Raw genomic sequence first — 14254 nt, 5'->3', positions numbered from 1 at the left:
TGAAAAGCCATGAATGGCTCCAGCACTGAAGCTGACTGTAGGCTCAGCACGAGGAGTTAGCGCTGAGCAGACTCTCACACTATTTTGCGGCGGTGGAGGCGGCAGGGAGGAGGCTCCACAGAGGATGGGTGGGGATCAGGTGAGAGGAGCTCGGGCAGGAGCTGGGGCGGGGGCGGGAGCCGGAGAAACCGAGCGGGCCCCGCAGCCGCCCGCTGTAAACAGGAAAGCGGGGCCGCCCAGAACACGGCTGAGGAAACGGGAAGGCAGAAGGGGAGAGGCAGCAACTGGCTTTGAACTCTAGAGTAAAGAAAACACTCCTAAAGACACCGCCATCAGCGCCTCTAGCCAGGCTGGACTCCCATCCTCTCCCTCCCTGATGGCTCACTGTGCTTCAGGATGCTGAGGCAACACTCAAGAGGAGAAGTCAGTCAAACTTTTTCAGGGTTTTTCCCCCGAGTCCTCACTGTCTGAAAAATGCACTTTGTCCTCCTTTGGGGCCACTGGGAGTGCTGGGGTGGGAAGGCAGCCTCAGAGCCACATGGACACTGTGCCCAGGAGGGACCTGTCTCCCCTGGCCTGGAAGGGCTGCTTGCTCTGCTGGCTTCCTTGACTTGCTTTCAGCACCAGAAGATCTCAAGCTGGTGTCAGTTGATACCATGGCTCCAAAAGTTTCACAACATGACTTGATGTGTCACTGCATTTCCCACAGCGTGTCTTTCATCTGTTCAAAATTAGGCCCCGACTCTTCATCTCCTCTTACTAAAGCCACATGGATGTTCTTTTCCCATTCTTTTCTTTCACTGTGATCCCAAATTGGGAGAATTATTGGCAACCATAATTTTTGACCAAATATTTTTTAATGGTTGGCTTTAAGATGGTATTTGATAGCTCTTTTTGTTTTATATGATATTTGTACATCCAACTCTATTTTCTTGGTCCTGTACATTGGCATTTCTCTTTGGAATGAATGTAAGCACAGGGACCACTGAATGTTGTGTTTCTGTGTAGAGACTACAGTGATTAAATAAACAAACTTGCTGAGCTGTTCTGGGGCTTGTATGAGCTGGTGAGAGGAGACAATTTCTGATGGAATTTTCTTTAAAAAGCACCAACTATTGCAAGGTTTCTCTTCTGTGACTCATTTCAAAAAAATACTTCAAGTAAAGGCATGGATTACTAGACAAGTAGACATGCAGATACAGCATTCCCAGGCACTTGCTATAAATAGTTCATAAAAAGTATATTTAAAGCTAAAGACACTGGCTGCAGTTCCTGCTGATCTCCTGTTCTCTTCCTCCATCACAGGGATCCTCTGCTCCATACAGAGTAAGGGCAAACACAAAAATGCAAACTGTCAGTTCACCCAAAGCACATTGTTTTGTCACTAACCCCAGTTTTGACATTTTTCCAAGCCACATTTGTAATTTCACACCTTAACAGGTAGGTAAAAGCTGTTAAAAATGGGGCAGTTTCAGGGCAGTAGATTTCAGAAATAAGTGGGAGGAACTGAAATCTTAGGGTGGGGTTTGTGCAGTTGTGCAAACCACCACCCTGTGCAGGTCTGCTCTCTCTCCCACTCACCACCATTCTGTTATCAGATTTCTCTTCTTACTGACCTTTCTTATTTCACTTGGTCCCCAGCTTTCTGTCCCCTTCACTCTCAGCATCTTTGTCATCCCCCATCACCATGATCAGATTTTTGCTGCTGTTCCCACGGTCCTGGAGGCAGTGAGTGGTTATGAACATGCTGGGACCATGACAGGAAAGGAGCTCATCCTTCCTTTGGGAGGACAGCATCCACCAAACCCCTGGGCAGCCACATCTGGAATGTTCTCCATGTTTTAAGCAACATTCTTGGAGCTTTCAGAGCTGGGGCCACTGCAGTTTAGGATTAATCTGTCTTCATGTCCTGTTTCTGTACATGCCAACATCTTTACAGAGGAATCCTGTCTGCCTGGGAAAGCAGAGCTTCCATTCATCTGTGGCTTCCAGAGGCCGAGTCAGAGCACCTGTGTTTTGACAAATTTGGTCTGTAGTATTTCCCAGCTCACTGAAATGACTTTTGGCTAACAAGGCTTCATCCAAAGCCCTTGGCAAGAGAATGTAACCACAGGGATGTATAATGTTTTCTGTCTGAGAGCTCTGGGCTTGGCAGGTAGGAGCTGGGTAGGAGTTTGTGAATTAATGTGGACTGCAGTGAGCCTGTGCAGTGAGAGAGCTCTCACAGCCAATGTTTTCCTCTATAAACTGTTGTGAAAGACTCTGGGAAGGGAAGGTGGAAAGAATCTATTTTTCTATGGCTTGATATAAATGCTTGTCTACCTCAGGCATGCAGTTATGGAAAAATTTGTGCTGACATTGTGTAAATACAGTTACAAATGTTGAATCTGCAAATAAATATTGCCATGAGAAGGGAAAAAAGTCAGTGGGAAGCTTTGGTCTCTGCTCTCTATCATATTTGTCTTAATCCAAAAGGACTGGTGGTATTTTGGGGGATCTGTTACAGATTTGTGTGTGTTCCAGAGCCGGTGAACTCAGCAGGTGAAGAATGGTGGGTTTTCAATGAAAAGCCCTAATTTCATCAATGATTCTCCCAAAAGACAAGCCATACCTTTGATTTAATCTTAAAGGATTGAACATCCCATTTTCACACAGAAACATGAGCTGTGATTTATTTTGAGTGACATTCTGTTGCTTTCCCCACAGATGAACGTGAGGCAGTTCAGAAGAAGACCTTCACCAAGTGGGTGAATTCCCACTTGGCCCGTGTGTCCTGCCGGATTACAGACCTGTACACCGACCTGCGAGATGGGAGGATGCTCATCAAGCTCCTGGAGGTGCTTTCAGGAGAGAGACTTGTAAGTGCTTATCTGTATCCATTGGGGGGGTTGGGTTGGGTTTGGGTGGGGTTTTGTGAATCCTTGTCTCAACTGCAGTATAGGAAATCTGGGTGCTGAGGGTTCAGCACTGAAAATCTTTTTATACATTAAAGAAAAAAAAAGAGCTCTATTGCTTCAGCTGGATCCAGACACCACTAAAATGCCTTCCTAGTGGCTTCAGTGGGAATCAAAGGAAGTCTTCTTCAAAGGTTCCTTGCTGGTAACAAGCTGAGTGCTTCCAGCAGCATGTTCCCTGCTCCCAAATCTGACAGGCACAGAGTACAAAATGTTCCTGAGCCCCTTGGATCCCTTGGTGGTGGTGAGTTAGATGTGCTGGGACACCTGGGCCCTGTGGGCAGTGGCCCATTTCTGTGCTAACAAAGCCTGCAGTGATGCAGGTGTGCAGGCCTGGCACATCCCTGCTCCCGTCCTAGAGCACGCCAGGGCTGTGCAGGACAGCAGCTGGAGGTGTGTTCATTCCACCCACTGCTGAGGAATGTCCCTGAGTGTGCTTGATTTTACTCAGAGAGATAAGGTTTGGGCTTTCTTTGGTAAGGAGAATATCTAAAATCAATATAAATAAATGGGTCAAATTCTTTCTTTGGGTATGCTGAGCACCCCCTTGGTACCAGCACAAGGAGTGGTGAGTAAAAAGTCCTTGTAGTGGAAAATGCTGCTGCACAAGGGGAGAATTGGGTGCCAGGAAATGGCTGGGTATCAACTTCTCCTTCAGTTCCTTAAATGATGGCGATGCTCTTAACTGCCTAATTTGGAGCAATCTTTTCAAAGAAATACCAGTCTTTAGCTAAGACCCAGGGCTGCAGGGGGCTGGGTAATCACTTGTCATCAAGCTCTCCTATTAGTGGAGCTCTGTGACTTAAGACTCTGGTTAATGAGTGGAACATATGGCCCAGTGTAGTGTGTGTAGTGTGGGGAGGCAGGAGAGGAGCTGCCTGAGTGCATCTGGGAGGGTGAGGGAGCTGGGATGTGCACACAAGTGCCTCTGTGGATGGGGTAGCAAATCCTGGTGTTCCATCAGCTTCAGTTTGCTCTGAGCCCCTCTCTGACTCTGCCAGACCACTCACCTCAGCCTCAGCCAGTGTTGGGTTTGATGTGCTCACTGCAGGTGGCAGGTATTCCTCACACAGGGATAGCTGAGACCAACATGCCCCTTTGTTTGAGGGCTGAGACACCAACTGTGTCAGCTCTGGTTAAGTCTGCCTGTCTGCCTGTCCAGATTTGACTTTCAGCAGCAAATAGGCAGCTCAGAGCAGTCCCATGACTGTGGTTGCACTGTTCATTTCCATATTTCACTCCAGGTTTTGGAAAATGCAAACAGGGCTGGGGCAGCTGTGGGGTGGGGAGAGGACAGGAGCCTCCTGGAGCTGCACTTGCATCATTGTGTCTGGCACTGGCAGCTGTCTGCACCACCACACATTCTTTTTGTAGCTTCCTTATCTGAGGCTAGAGGACAGTAGGCTCTGTTTGAACAGTGCATTCCACCACACCTTCTTCTGCAAACAAGAGTAAATGCAATGCACTAAACCTTGAGACAATTACACACACCAAAAGTACTCCAGGAGAATCTTACACACACTAAAAATATTCCAGGAGGACTGCCATGCTGATGTTCTTCAGGTTTTGGAATTTATTTTAGTCAGTATTAGGTAGGTTCTGACATCTCCATGGCACCCCAGAGAAATATGAAGGCAGATCTTATGCAGAAGACTTAAAATCAAGACAAGAAACATCAAATGGTAAGAAAGCAGAAACTAGCATAGATGAGTATCCCATAAAAATGGTGTATTTAGTGGTGCAGTGGAACAAACAGAAGTTGTTTCCTCTCTTTTGAAACTGGGATTCAGATTCTGGAGCCTGTGGAGCAGAGTCCAGGATTTTGGATGCCAGTCAGGGAAGCAGGGCTGCTCTTTGCCCTCTCACTTTGATTGCACAAACCCTGCATTTTCCAAAACTTACTGTGATTTTTGTTGATGAAAACCCACAGTCCTTGGAGGTGTATTGGAGAAACTCAGAATGAGAACAACCAATAACAGCAACACCTCCATCTTCCTGACCTTGCCCAGTTTGATTCCTAATCCTGGTCTTTAGTCCAGGCCTTACAGCATAATGTCCTCTGCACAGCAGTGTTTGGAAGGAAACTGATAGCATGCAATGCTCTCACTGAGCACAGTGGGAAAGAATCCAGCCAGCATGAAAGGACAGTTGTAATTTGGTTTGCACACACTGTTAACCAGCTTTTCCCAAACAGAAAAATAAAGCTGGGAATTGTCTTTGTCCTAAGATTAAGCATTTAGCTCCGTTTCTTCCCTAACCAAATTAAGGATTAGTAAATTCCTTGCAGTTCCTGGATGCTCAAAGGTCAAACCACTTAAGCACATTCTCTGTGGTGAATTCTGTCATATTTTCACTTGGAAAAGAGGAAGCGTTTTCATGTAGAACCAGTTTTCCTGTAACCTGTATGTGAAGACTCTGGGTTTGGTACTTGCTTTCCCTCCACTCAGTGTCTGGATCTGTGTCAGCCCAATAAATGTGCAAGGTATGTCTCACTGTGCCTCATCCTGGGGCTATGCAGGAGTGTGGCAAGCACAGCCACACCTTGCACAAACCAGACTCAGACACCTCTTCCTCTACATAAAACATCTCTGGTGAATGCTTTTGGCTCTGTAACCATGACACTGGAGCTGCTGAGAGCACAAAATGAGATGAGCTTTCTGAATCCTTTCCTGCTGAGTTTGAGGCAATAGGGGTGGTGCAGGTGCTGCTTCCGGCAGTGGGAAGGGCTGTGTTAAGGCAGAGGGGACAGGCTGGGGTCTGCCACTGCTGCTGAGAAGTGGCCCCAGTGACAGTCATTGCTGAGCCTTGGGAACATCCCTGTGCAGGTGAGCAGGCCTGGGAAGCTGCTCCAGGGCTCCAGGTGTGGCCATGGGCTGAGAGGAGCCGTGGGCTGGAGCTGGGGGTGCAGCTGGGCCTCCGCCTTCCCTCCTGCCCCAGAACTGCCTCCTCCCTGGGTTTTGTTTTGCAAGGTTCAGCCAAGCCTTAGGTCCAGCTTTCTACACCCCTAATGATTGATGGTGCCAGCTAAAGGCTCATCCCAGATTGTCCCTGCTGGCTGAGGAATCTCTGGGAGGCTTCAACCAACTGTGCAGCTCTCTCCTGCCTCTTCTGCTCCCCTGTGCCTCTTTGCACTGGCAGCATTTGGGATGGATGGGGTGTGCACAGGCTGCAATTTGGGCCTCTTTGGAGGGCCTTTTATACTCCAAAGCAGGAGTCTCCTGGAAATTCTCCTTCTTGCTGTGAGCTGTGGGTTAATCCTTCATCATTCCCCAGCCTTGGGAGGAGAACAGACCCAGGCTGACTGAGGCTGAAGCCAGTGGCCTCAGGGTTTGTGTGTCCCAAAGGGCATCTTCCTGCATGGCTTCCCTCTCCTCCATCCCCTGTGGCACAGGCTGTCTCCTTCAGCACTGGCTGAAACTCTTCACCTTGAATGCAGGCTGGGGCAAGGATATTGCCTGAGCTATTTCCATGGCCACTTAATTACATTCACTGCAGAAAACAAGGAAATTATGGCAATTAGTTGTTTGGCTGAGTAGCTTTGGTGACATCCCAGTGCACACTGAATAGGCTATTCAGCTGTAATCCTCATCCGCACAACAAAGTTCCCTTAATTCTATTCAGTTTACAGCAGAATTCTGCATGCTGATAACACATTCATTGCATTTTTGCAGTTGTACTGGGCCTTCATATGACTGTGTTATGTTGGTGTAGCTGACTTTTTAATTAGTATTTTTTTCCTATGGAGAAAAACTTCTAATCAATCTCTGTTACTTTCTTACTCTTTATCCGATTTTCTGACCAAAGAAAACCAATGCCACTTCCTTCTGGAGGAGATTTACTGACTAGCTCACAGCTCAAATCTGAGCTTGTGAGTGAATATCCTGGAGAGGAAACATGAGGGAAATAAGCAGGAAAAATCCTTTGAAAGGCAAATGAAACTGGGGCCATGTGTCCAGCTCAGGTCCAGGATATTGGTTTTTCCACCGTGGGTTTGGCACCTGCTTCCATTATCCTGGTGAAAATGGGCTGGAAGATGCAAGGAGTGGGTTTGTCCCTGGAATTTGAGGAACAATTCCTGCACTGCTGCCTGGGAGTGGTGATGCCCCAGCCAGGACTGAGGAGTTTACAAGCTTTGATTTTCCCCTCCCATCTACAATAATAAATGTTTTTATTCTTCCTTTTGCCTTCCAGCCTAAACCAACCAAAGGAAGGATGCGCATCCATTGCCTGGAGAACGTGGACAAAGCCCTGCAGTTCCTGAAGGAGCAGCGAGTGCACCTGGAGAACATGGGATCTCATGATATTGTGGATGGGAATCACAGGCTGACACTTGGCCTCATTTGGACCATTATCCTGAGATTCCAGGTACAGTTGTGTGCACACACAGATACATGGATGAGCTTTCCATGCCTGTTTGTCACATGCTTCACTGTGAATTTTAGGAGCAGAGGGCTCCCAGGTGCTCCCATCTGATGGGAAGGAGAAGTGCTTGGGAATCTGTCAGGATAAATCAGTGTCTGTGGTGCTGCTGACCTGTAGTGGGAGTTTCCTGTGGTGAAATTCTTATGGCTTTCTTTTAAAATCACTAATAAATGTGAAGCTCCAGTCTCCACACTAAATCCAGGAGGAAATGCTGCTCTGAGCTTCTGTCCATCTCCATGCTTGTTATCTATAACCTTGGCACTGACATGGATTAAGTGTACCCACAGGAATTATTTTAGAGTCTCAGCTAAGGCTTGAGGTTTCTTGTTTTCCAGCAAGTTCCAGATTGGTCTTTGCCCTCAGGTTGGAAAGTCCTTTTGCAGAAAGAATAATATATCCATACAATAAATATATAACTCATAATAAATCGCCCAGTAATAAACATTTAATAGCATTATTTTTGGTGTTTCCCAGCATTCCTTTCACCTTTTCCAAAAAGGCAATGTGTTTTCTCAGAGAAATATTGAAACCTTCTATGTTACTTATAGATCCAAGATATCAGCGTTGAAACTGAGGACAACAAAGAGAAGAAATCTGCTAAAGATGCTCTGCTTTTGTGGTGCCAGATGAAAACAGCTGGGTGAGTGTGGAATAAGTCATTATCTCTAAAGCTCTTACAGCATTTTGAGTTTTTGTTGAAATAATTTTAAATGGGCAAACATATATCTTGTTAAGTGGGTTTAGAGAGACAGAATTCAAGACATGAGTTGATGTTTACAAGTCAGAAAAGTCTGAATTTATGATGTTAATTCTGGATGACAAACACACCAATCCGATAATCAATTAATATATATAGTGATATTCTGACTCTTTTTCTCCCTATTCTGAACAAATAATGACAATTTCAAGACAAACTTAATGTCTCCCTGCTCTGGCTTTTGGTGCCAGAGTGTGCAGAGCTGCACTGGGGGTGCTGTGCTGTGCTGATTGCACTCTCCTTGTTTTTGTTCTGCAGGTACCCCAATGTCAACATCCACAACTTTACAACAAGCTGGAGGGATGGGATGGCATTCAATGCACTGATCCATAAGCACAGGTATGTGTGGCTCAATGTCTGCCCTGATTTGGAGCTACCTGGGAGTTTGATTTTAAAAATCTGTGAAGAGCAGGAAGTTGAGGAGTTGCTGAGAGTTTTAGAGCAACTTGCCTTGATTTGAGCTTTACAGCTCTTGTGGTCATTGTGAGCTTGGCTGGGCAGCAGCTTCTCACACCACAAGTCAAAACAGGCTGTGTTTGGTTTCAAGGGTATAAATTACACCTGTGATTATTTGGGTTTGGTTTGGCTCTTGTACCTCAGTGAGTAACCCATGCCCAGGTCTGGAACTGGGGGGCAGGAGTGGGGAAGCACACCCAGAGCAGCTGGAGGGAAAGGAAATCCCTGCCCAAGGGTGGACAGATGTGGTGCCAGGCTGCCATGGCTGGGGATGCTGCTCAGGTGGAGTTAATCCAGATGGATTGCATGCTTCCATGGGCATGAGGAGAGACTCATGACCACAGCTTTGTTCTTCTCTTCTCCAGGGTCACCTTCCCTGCTGTCAAGCCCCCCCTCTTTCTCCCATGGCCAGGTCCTGCTGTGCCATGTGCTGGGCATTGATTCATTCCTGTAACCCTGCTGGGAAATGCACAGGGCATGTGAAACCTGGGCTGGGTTTTCTAAGGGTTGGAGATTTTAGTTCATTTGAGGGTGGCTGCACTGTGCTTTGGGAAATCTAAAGAATTTTCCATCCTGTCTAGGCCTGATCTGATTGATTTTGACAAGCTGAAGAAATCAAATGCACACTACAATCTGCAGAATGCTTTTAACCTTGCAGAGCAGCACCTTGGTCTTACCAAGCTCCTGGACCCTGAGGGTAAGAATTCCAGCAGTTTCAGCACTTAAGGGCTCTTTTCTCCCACCCCTCCATGTCAGAGCACATCTCTGTGACAGCTTTTTGTGTCCAGGAGCAGCTGGATGCTGCTGACTCACCTGGTGATACAGGCAGAGAGGGAGGGAGAGAATGTGAGATTTCTCCAGCAGCAAACTGAGCAGCAGTAGCACAAGAGCCCTTAATCCTGTGTTTATTTACTGCCATCTGACAAGCTTGTTGGCCTGGCCATGTGTCCATAAAGTCATTCCAGTCAGAGGCTTCCTTCTGAGAAAGAAGAGAAGCAGAGGAGCAGGGAAGCCTCAGCCTATGCTTCTGTGGGAGTGTGTGTGCTCCCAGTGCTGGGGCAAGAGCCTTTTGTGTCACAGGGCAGGAGTGATGTGTTTGGGCAAGTTTCTTCTTGCTTATGTTCCAGTGCCTCAGAATTGCTGAGAAATATTTTGTTTTCCACCTGTATCTCTCAGATTCACCTGGAGAGACACAAGTTTGAATTCCTGTCTCCAAATGCTGACACAGCACTGAAGTTGCTGTAATTAAGAGTACTGTCAACTCACACACACCTCTCAGGAGTTATTTGGCTGTGCACAAGCTGTGGCAAAGTCTGGAACTTGACTGTAAAACCCAAAGGCCCCAAGCTTTAGCCCCAGTCCACACTACTGCCAGAACCAGTGCAAAGCTGCTCAATTCCTTTTTTTATTAGGAAACCAACCTTAGGGGCTGAACTGCCACTGAACCCATCTCTGCCTCCCAAATTTATCCTTGGTGCACTCTGAGCTCTGTTGGTGTAACCCTGCAGCCTCAGCATGCTGAGATAATTCTTGTTTGGTTTGCAGATATCAGTGTTGATCACCCTGATGAAAAGTCAATCATCACCTATGTGGTGACATATTACCACTACTTCTCCAAGATGAAAGCTTTGGCTGTCGAAGGAAAACGTATTGGAAAGGTCTGTCAGTTTAAATTAGAAATTGTTACAAAGCAGGCAAAATATTTCTGATTTTCTTTTTCCTCTTGGATGTTAATTTTTAAAGAGTCCACTCTCTGGTAGTTTTGATTTTTTTGCTTTTGAACATGTTTTGAATGTTAAATATTCCCATGTGACTACGAGGAGTAGTTAATTTCCAGCTGCCTCACATTAGAAAACACTTGGCTGGTGTTTTATTTTTGCTTGTTCATTTTGCATCATTGCTACTTTTCCTTTCTCATTAACTGCTCCTCACCCTCTGGGCCCTCTGTCTCCTCTGGAAAAGTCCCTAATTTAAAACATGTGCAGTCATTCTCTGTCCTTTGGCAACACTGCCCCGGTCCTTACAGCTGGCAGACTGAACATGAATCCTTGTTGAGCCTCAGCTCTGCCCCCCTATTGCTGTGGGATTTGGGGAATTTAGTGCTGCAAAATGCCAAGCTCTCATTTCTCAGGGATCCCGGCAGTGAGTACTCTGATTCACAACTCAAGTCTCCCAGCAGTTTCTTTTATGTGGCTTGTTGGATTTAAATGACTGAAGAGCACTGCCCTTGTGACTCATGTGTGTTGTGCTGCTGCTGCAGGTGCTTGACAATGCCATTGAAACAGAGAAAATGATAGAAAAATACGAGTCCCTGGCTTCTGACCTGCTGGAGTGGATTGAGCAAACCATTATCATCCTCAACAATCGCAAATTTGCCAACTCCCTGGTTGGGGTGCAGCAGCAGCTGCAGGCGTTCAACACTTACCGCACAGTGGAGAAACCACCCAAGTGAGTTTAATCCCAGCTTAACACAACAGTCACTGGTCTTGTTGGCTTAGTCACTCATTGATTTCTTTAAAAACCAAACATATCCAAGTAATTTTAGTTGTGGCTTAAGAATTTATTTTCCTGAGCAAGCCCAGCTCTCATATTCCTGGTTGGTGCTTGTCGACGTTACTTGGGGCACGTTTGCTTCGTGCTGTTCAGTGTGCAGATAACAACAACAGCAGAGAGAAAAGCGTGTCTCCCACAGGATCTGGGAGTCCTGGAAGCTGTCCCTGCCCTGGGATGCCTGTCTTATCATATGAGTGGTAATAGCATACTGTGGTAGTACAGTAATGTCGCCACTCGTGCTTTTAATAGCACTGGATAATACCAAAATGCTGCTATTAAAAGATCCCTACTGCTTATCCAACATGAAGAGGAAACGTGTCTGGCTTTGTCAAACAGCCCTACTTGCTCAAACTGATACAAGCAAAACGGGGCAACTTATTTCTGGAAAGCCTCTTTTAGGATTGTGATATCAAATCTGTTTATTATTTGTGTCTAATTTGAGTTCTAGTGAATAATAATCACAACCTGAAACATTACACAGGATCCAGACTTCTTCTAAAATTGCAGACTATTCCCTAATGCCCATGGAGTTTGTTTATTTCCCAGGCATACAGCACAGGGGAAACAGTGGGAAGAGTTTACTGACTGCAGAGGCTTTAAATAAAACTTCCATTTCTTGTGCTGATGGAGTGAACGAGGACAGTGCACGTACTAGAATGAAAAAAAAGTCTTTTCCTGTCCCCCAGGGGTTTAAATCCAAACACTCAGACAGCTGAATTCTGTAAAGTTGCTTTTGCTGTCTGCCCCAAATGGCTCCAGGAGAAGTGTGGGCTATTTCCATTGCTCCCAGCTTCCACACAAGATGGAGGTGTTTATGTGAATGTAACATTCACTGTGTCAACATTTTAAACAAGTGCTTTATTATAGTTTTTTGTAGCTGATTATATTCAATATTTTAGAGAAGTGCTTCCCTGTAAGGGTGGTGAGGCCCTGGCACAGGTTACCCAGAGAAGCTGTGGCTGCCCCATCCCTGGAAGTGTTCCAGACTGGGTGGGTCAGGGTTGGGATAGTGGAAGGTGTCCCTGCCCTGACAGGGGGTGTAACTGGATGGACTTTAAGGTCTTTTCCAACCCAAACCATTCTGTCAGTCCATGATTCTATGATTATACCTTGGCAATGCATACCTTAGTAATAAAAGTTTGATTGTAACTCAATTCTCTTGCAAAATTTTCTTTAGATTTACAGAAAAAGGCAACCTGGAAGTGCTGCTTTTTACCATCCAAAGCAAAATGAGAGCCAACAATCAGAAAGTGTACATGCCAAGGGAAGGCAAACTCATCTCTGACATTAACAAGGTAAACTGAGCAGCTCCTCCCCTGTGACTCAGGGTATTGCTGTTTTCTCTCAACAACATTTGTTCTTCTCAAAACATTTTTATCTCCAGCCTTGATGTGGGGACTGTAAGGGATGGGTGAGGTGGGGTGACCTTTTCCTATAGGCCAGACTTAGTACCCTGAGCCAGGCCTGGGGTGTCCTCAGCATCTGTAGGAGCTTCTGCTCCGGGGGCTGCCAGTTCTGCCCTGCCCCTCGTGGTCCTGGCTGTGGGACAGAAGTGACAGAAGGCAGCAGCAGTAGGTGCTGTGCCCTCCCCTTCACCTCCCAGTGCCCTGCCTGGGCATTGTGGATCCCTCTGGGGTCCTGCAGCCTGTTCTCTGCTGCTGCAGCTGCCAGGGCAGGGCTGGGCACAGCACTCAAGGATAGCAAACAGCTCCAGCCTGGCAGCTTTCTCCTTTGTGTTTGATCATGCTTGGCAGTCCCAGACCAGCTGTTGTGGGTGTCTGTGGCCTCATCCCAGGGAGCAGCAAACTGCTCAGCTCTCCTGGTTGCAGGAGGAATGCCCAAAATAGTCATGTTTCAAGCAGTTTCACATCTGTTTGGATTTAGATTTAGTTTGTGTTTAATTGAGGGGTTTTTTTTGTTGTCTGTAAGATCTGAGAGGTGATTAGCTGACTTTCAACATGCTTCTAAGACTGCTGATTTTTGTAATGTTATCATCATGCATATGATAACTTCTGGTTTGGGGGGAATAAAGGACTTGTAAGCACCAGAAGCAGCCAAATTCTGCAGTTGTTTTCTTTTCCAAAGTGTGATAAAGAACAACAGTTGTATGTTGATTTTGGAGGTGAGAGGCCATGAATCTCTAATTCCCATTTCCTAAAGGAGGAAGATAGAATCTGCATGTTTAGGAGTAGCACTCAGGAGATTTTATTTTTTTAAATAAACACTTTCTTACATATTCAAGCCAGGTGGTTTCCTTAGGCTTTACTGGGAAGAGGGGTAAGAAAGGACAAGAGAAAATGAATCTGGGATAAACAACTTGCTCAGAAAATGACTGATTAATTGAGAACAGATTTTAAGTCATGTGTTTATATTAGCAAACAAGGTGTAGGGCCAGCCAGTGCAAACTGGATTTATGGGCTTATAAATAATTGAACCAGTTTGGTGAAAGTTGCCTGTGGTGACTTCAGCCCTGATTTCATGCAAAGGAGATGGGATTTATCATAATCTTGTAAGAATGTGTTGTTTAGAAGCCATGTGTTTTTCCTCCACATCTTCAGGCCTGGGAAAGACTGGAAAAAGCTGAACATGAAAGAGAACTGGCACTGCGAAATGAGCTCATCAGACAAGAGAAACTGGAACAACTTGCACGGAGATTCGATCGCAAGGCAGCTATGAGAGAAACTTGGCTGAGTGAAAATCAACGTCTCGTTTCTCAGGTGCTGCTCTCAGAAATTGTCTGGGTGACTAAAATGGTTCCCATGAGTAATTACAGGATGCAGTTCTTGCAAGGAGAACATTTTCTTCCCTGTGCCTCATATTTTACTACATTAATGTATGTGTGTATTTATTTATTGTATTTAGTTACTCTATATGAGTATGTACTGTACATCCTCTCTTTTATACATTTGGGATTCCCTTCTTTGAACTGACCAGCCTGTGGTCAGGAGAATTTGATGAGGAAATAATTACCCACAGTCAATATTTTCTTTATCTGAATATTTTGGTGAGTTCAGTGAAATTAGCCCAGGAGTTAATTTTATTGTTTAATATTAGAGATGTAATATTAGATCAGCCCAGACTAATCCTGATGGCCATGTGATTCTTCCCCCAA

The 14254-nt window shown here is 45.8% G+C and overlaps 1 protein-coding gene across 2 annotated transcripts in view; it reads left to right on the top strand.

The window, feature by feature from the left end:
* The window catches only part of SPTBN1 (spectrin beta, non-erythrocytic 1), a 115225-nt gene that overhangs the window by 65035 nt on the left and 35936 nt on the right, over positions 1–14254 (top strand). For both annotated transcript variants that reach the window (XM_058802132.1, XM_058802131.1), the window contains exons 3-11: positions 2707–2858; positions 7146–7319; positions 7925–8016; positions 8392–8472; positions 9171–9286; positions 10135–10247; positions 10850–11037; positions 12320–12437; positions 13701–13859. In XM_058802132.1, coding sequence (XP_058658115.1) covers positions 2707–2858; positions 7146–7319; positions 7925–8016; positions 8392–8472; positions 9171–9286; positions 10135–10247; positions 10850–11037; positions 12320–12437; positions 13701–13859 — 1193 coding nt within the window. The remainder of the gene's footprint in view (positions 1–2706; positions 2859–7145; positions 7320–7924; positions 8017–8391; positions 8473–9170; positions 9287–10134; positions 10248–10849; positions 11038–12319; positions 12438–13700; positions 13860–14254) is intronic.

This window comes from Ammospiza caudacuta, chromosome 3 (assembly GCF_027887145.1).
Source record: "Ammospiza caudacuta isolate bAmmCau1 chromosome 3, bAmmCau1.pri, whole genome shotgun sequence".
NCBI classification, from domain to species: Eukaryota; Metazoa; Chordata; class Aves; order Passeriformes; family Passerellidae; genus Ammospiza; species Ammospiza caudacuta.
Note: the sequence above shows the minus strand (reverse complement) of the source record. Positions and strands in the feature narration are given on the sequence as shown.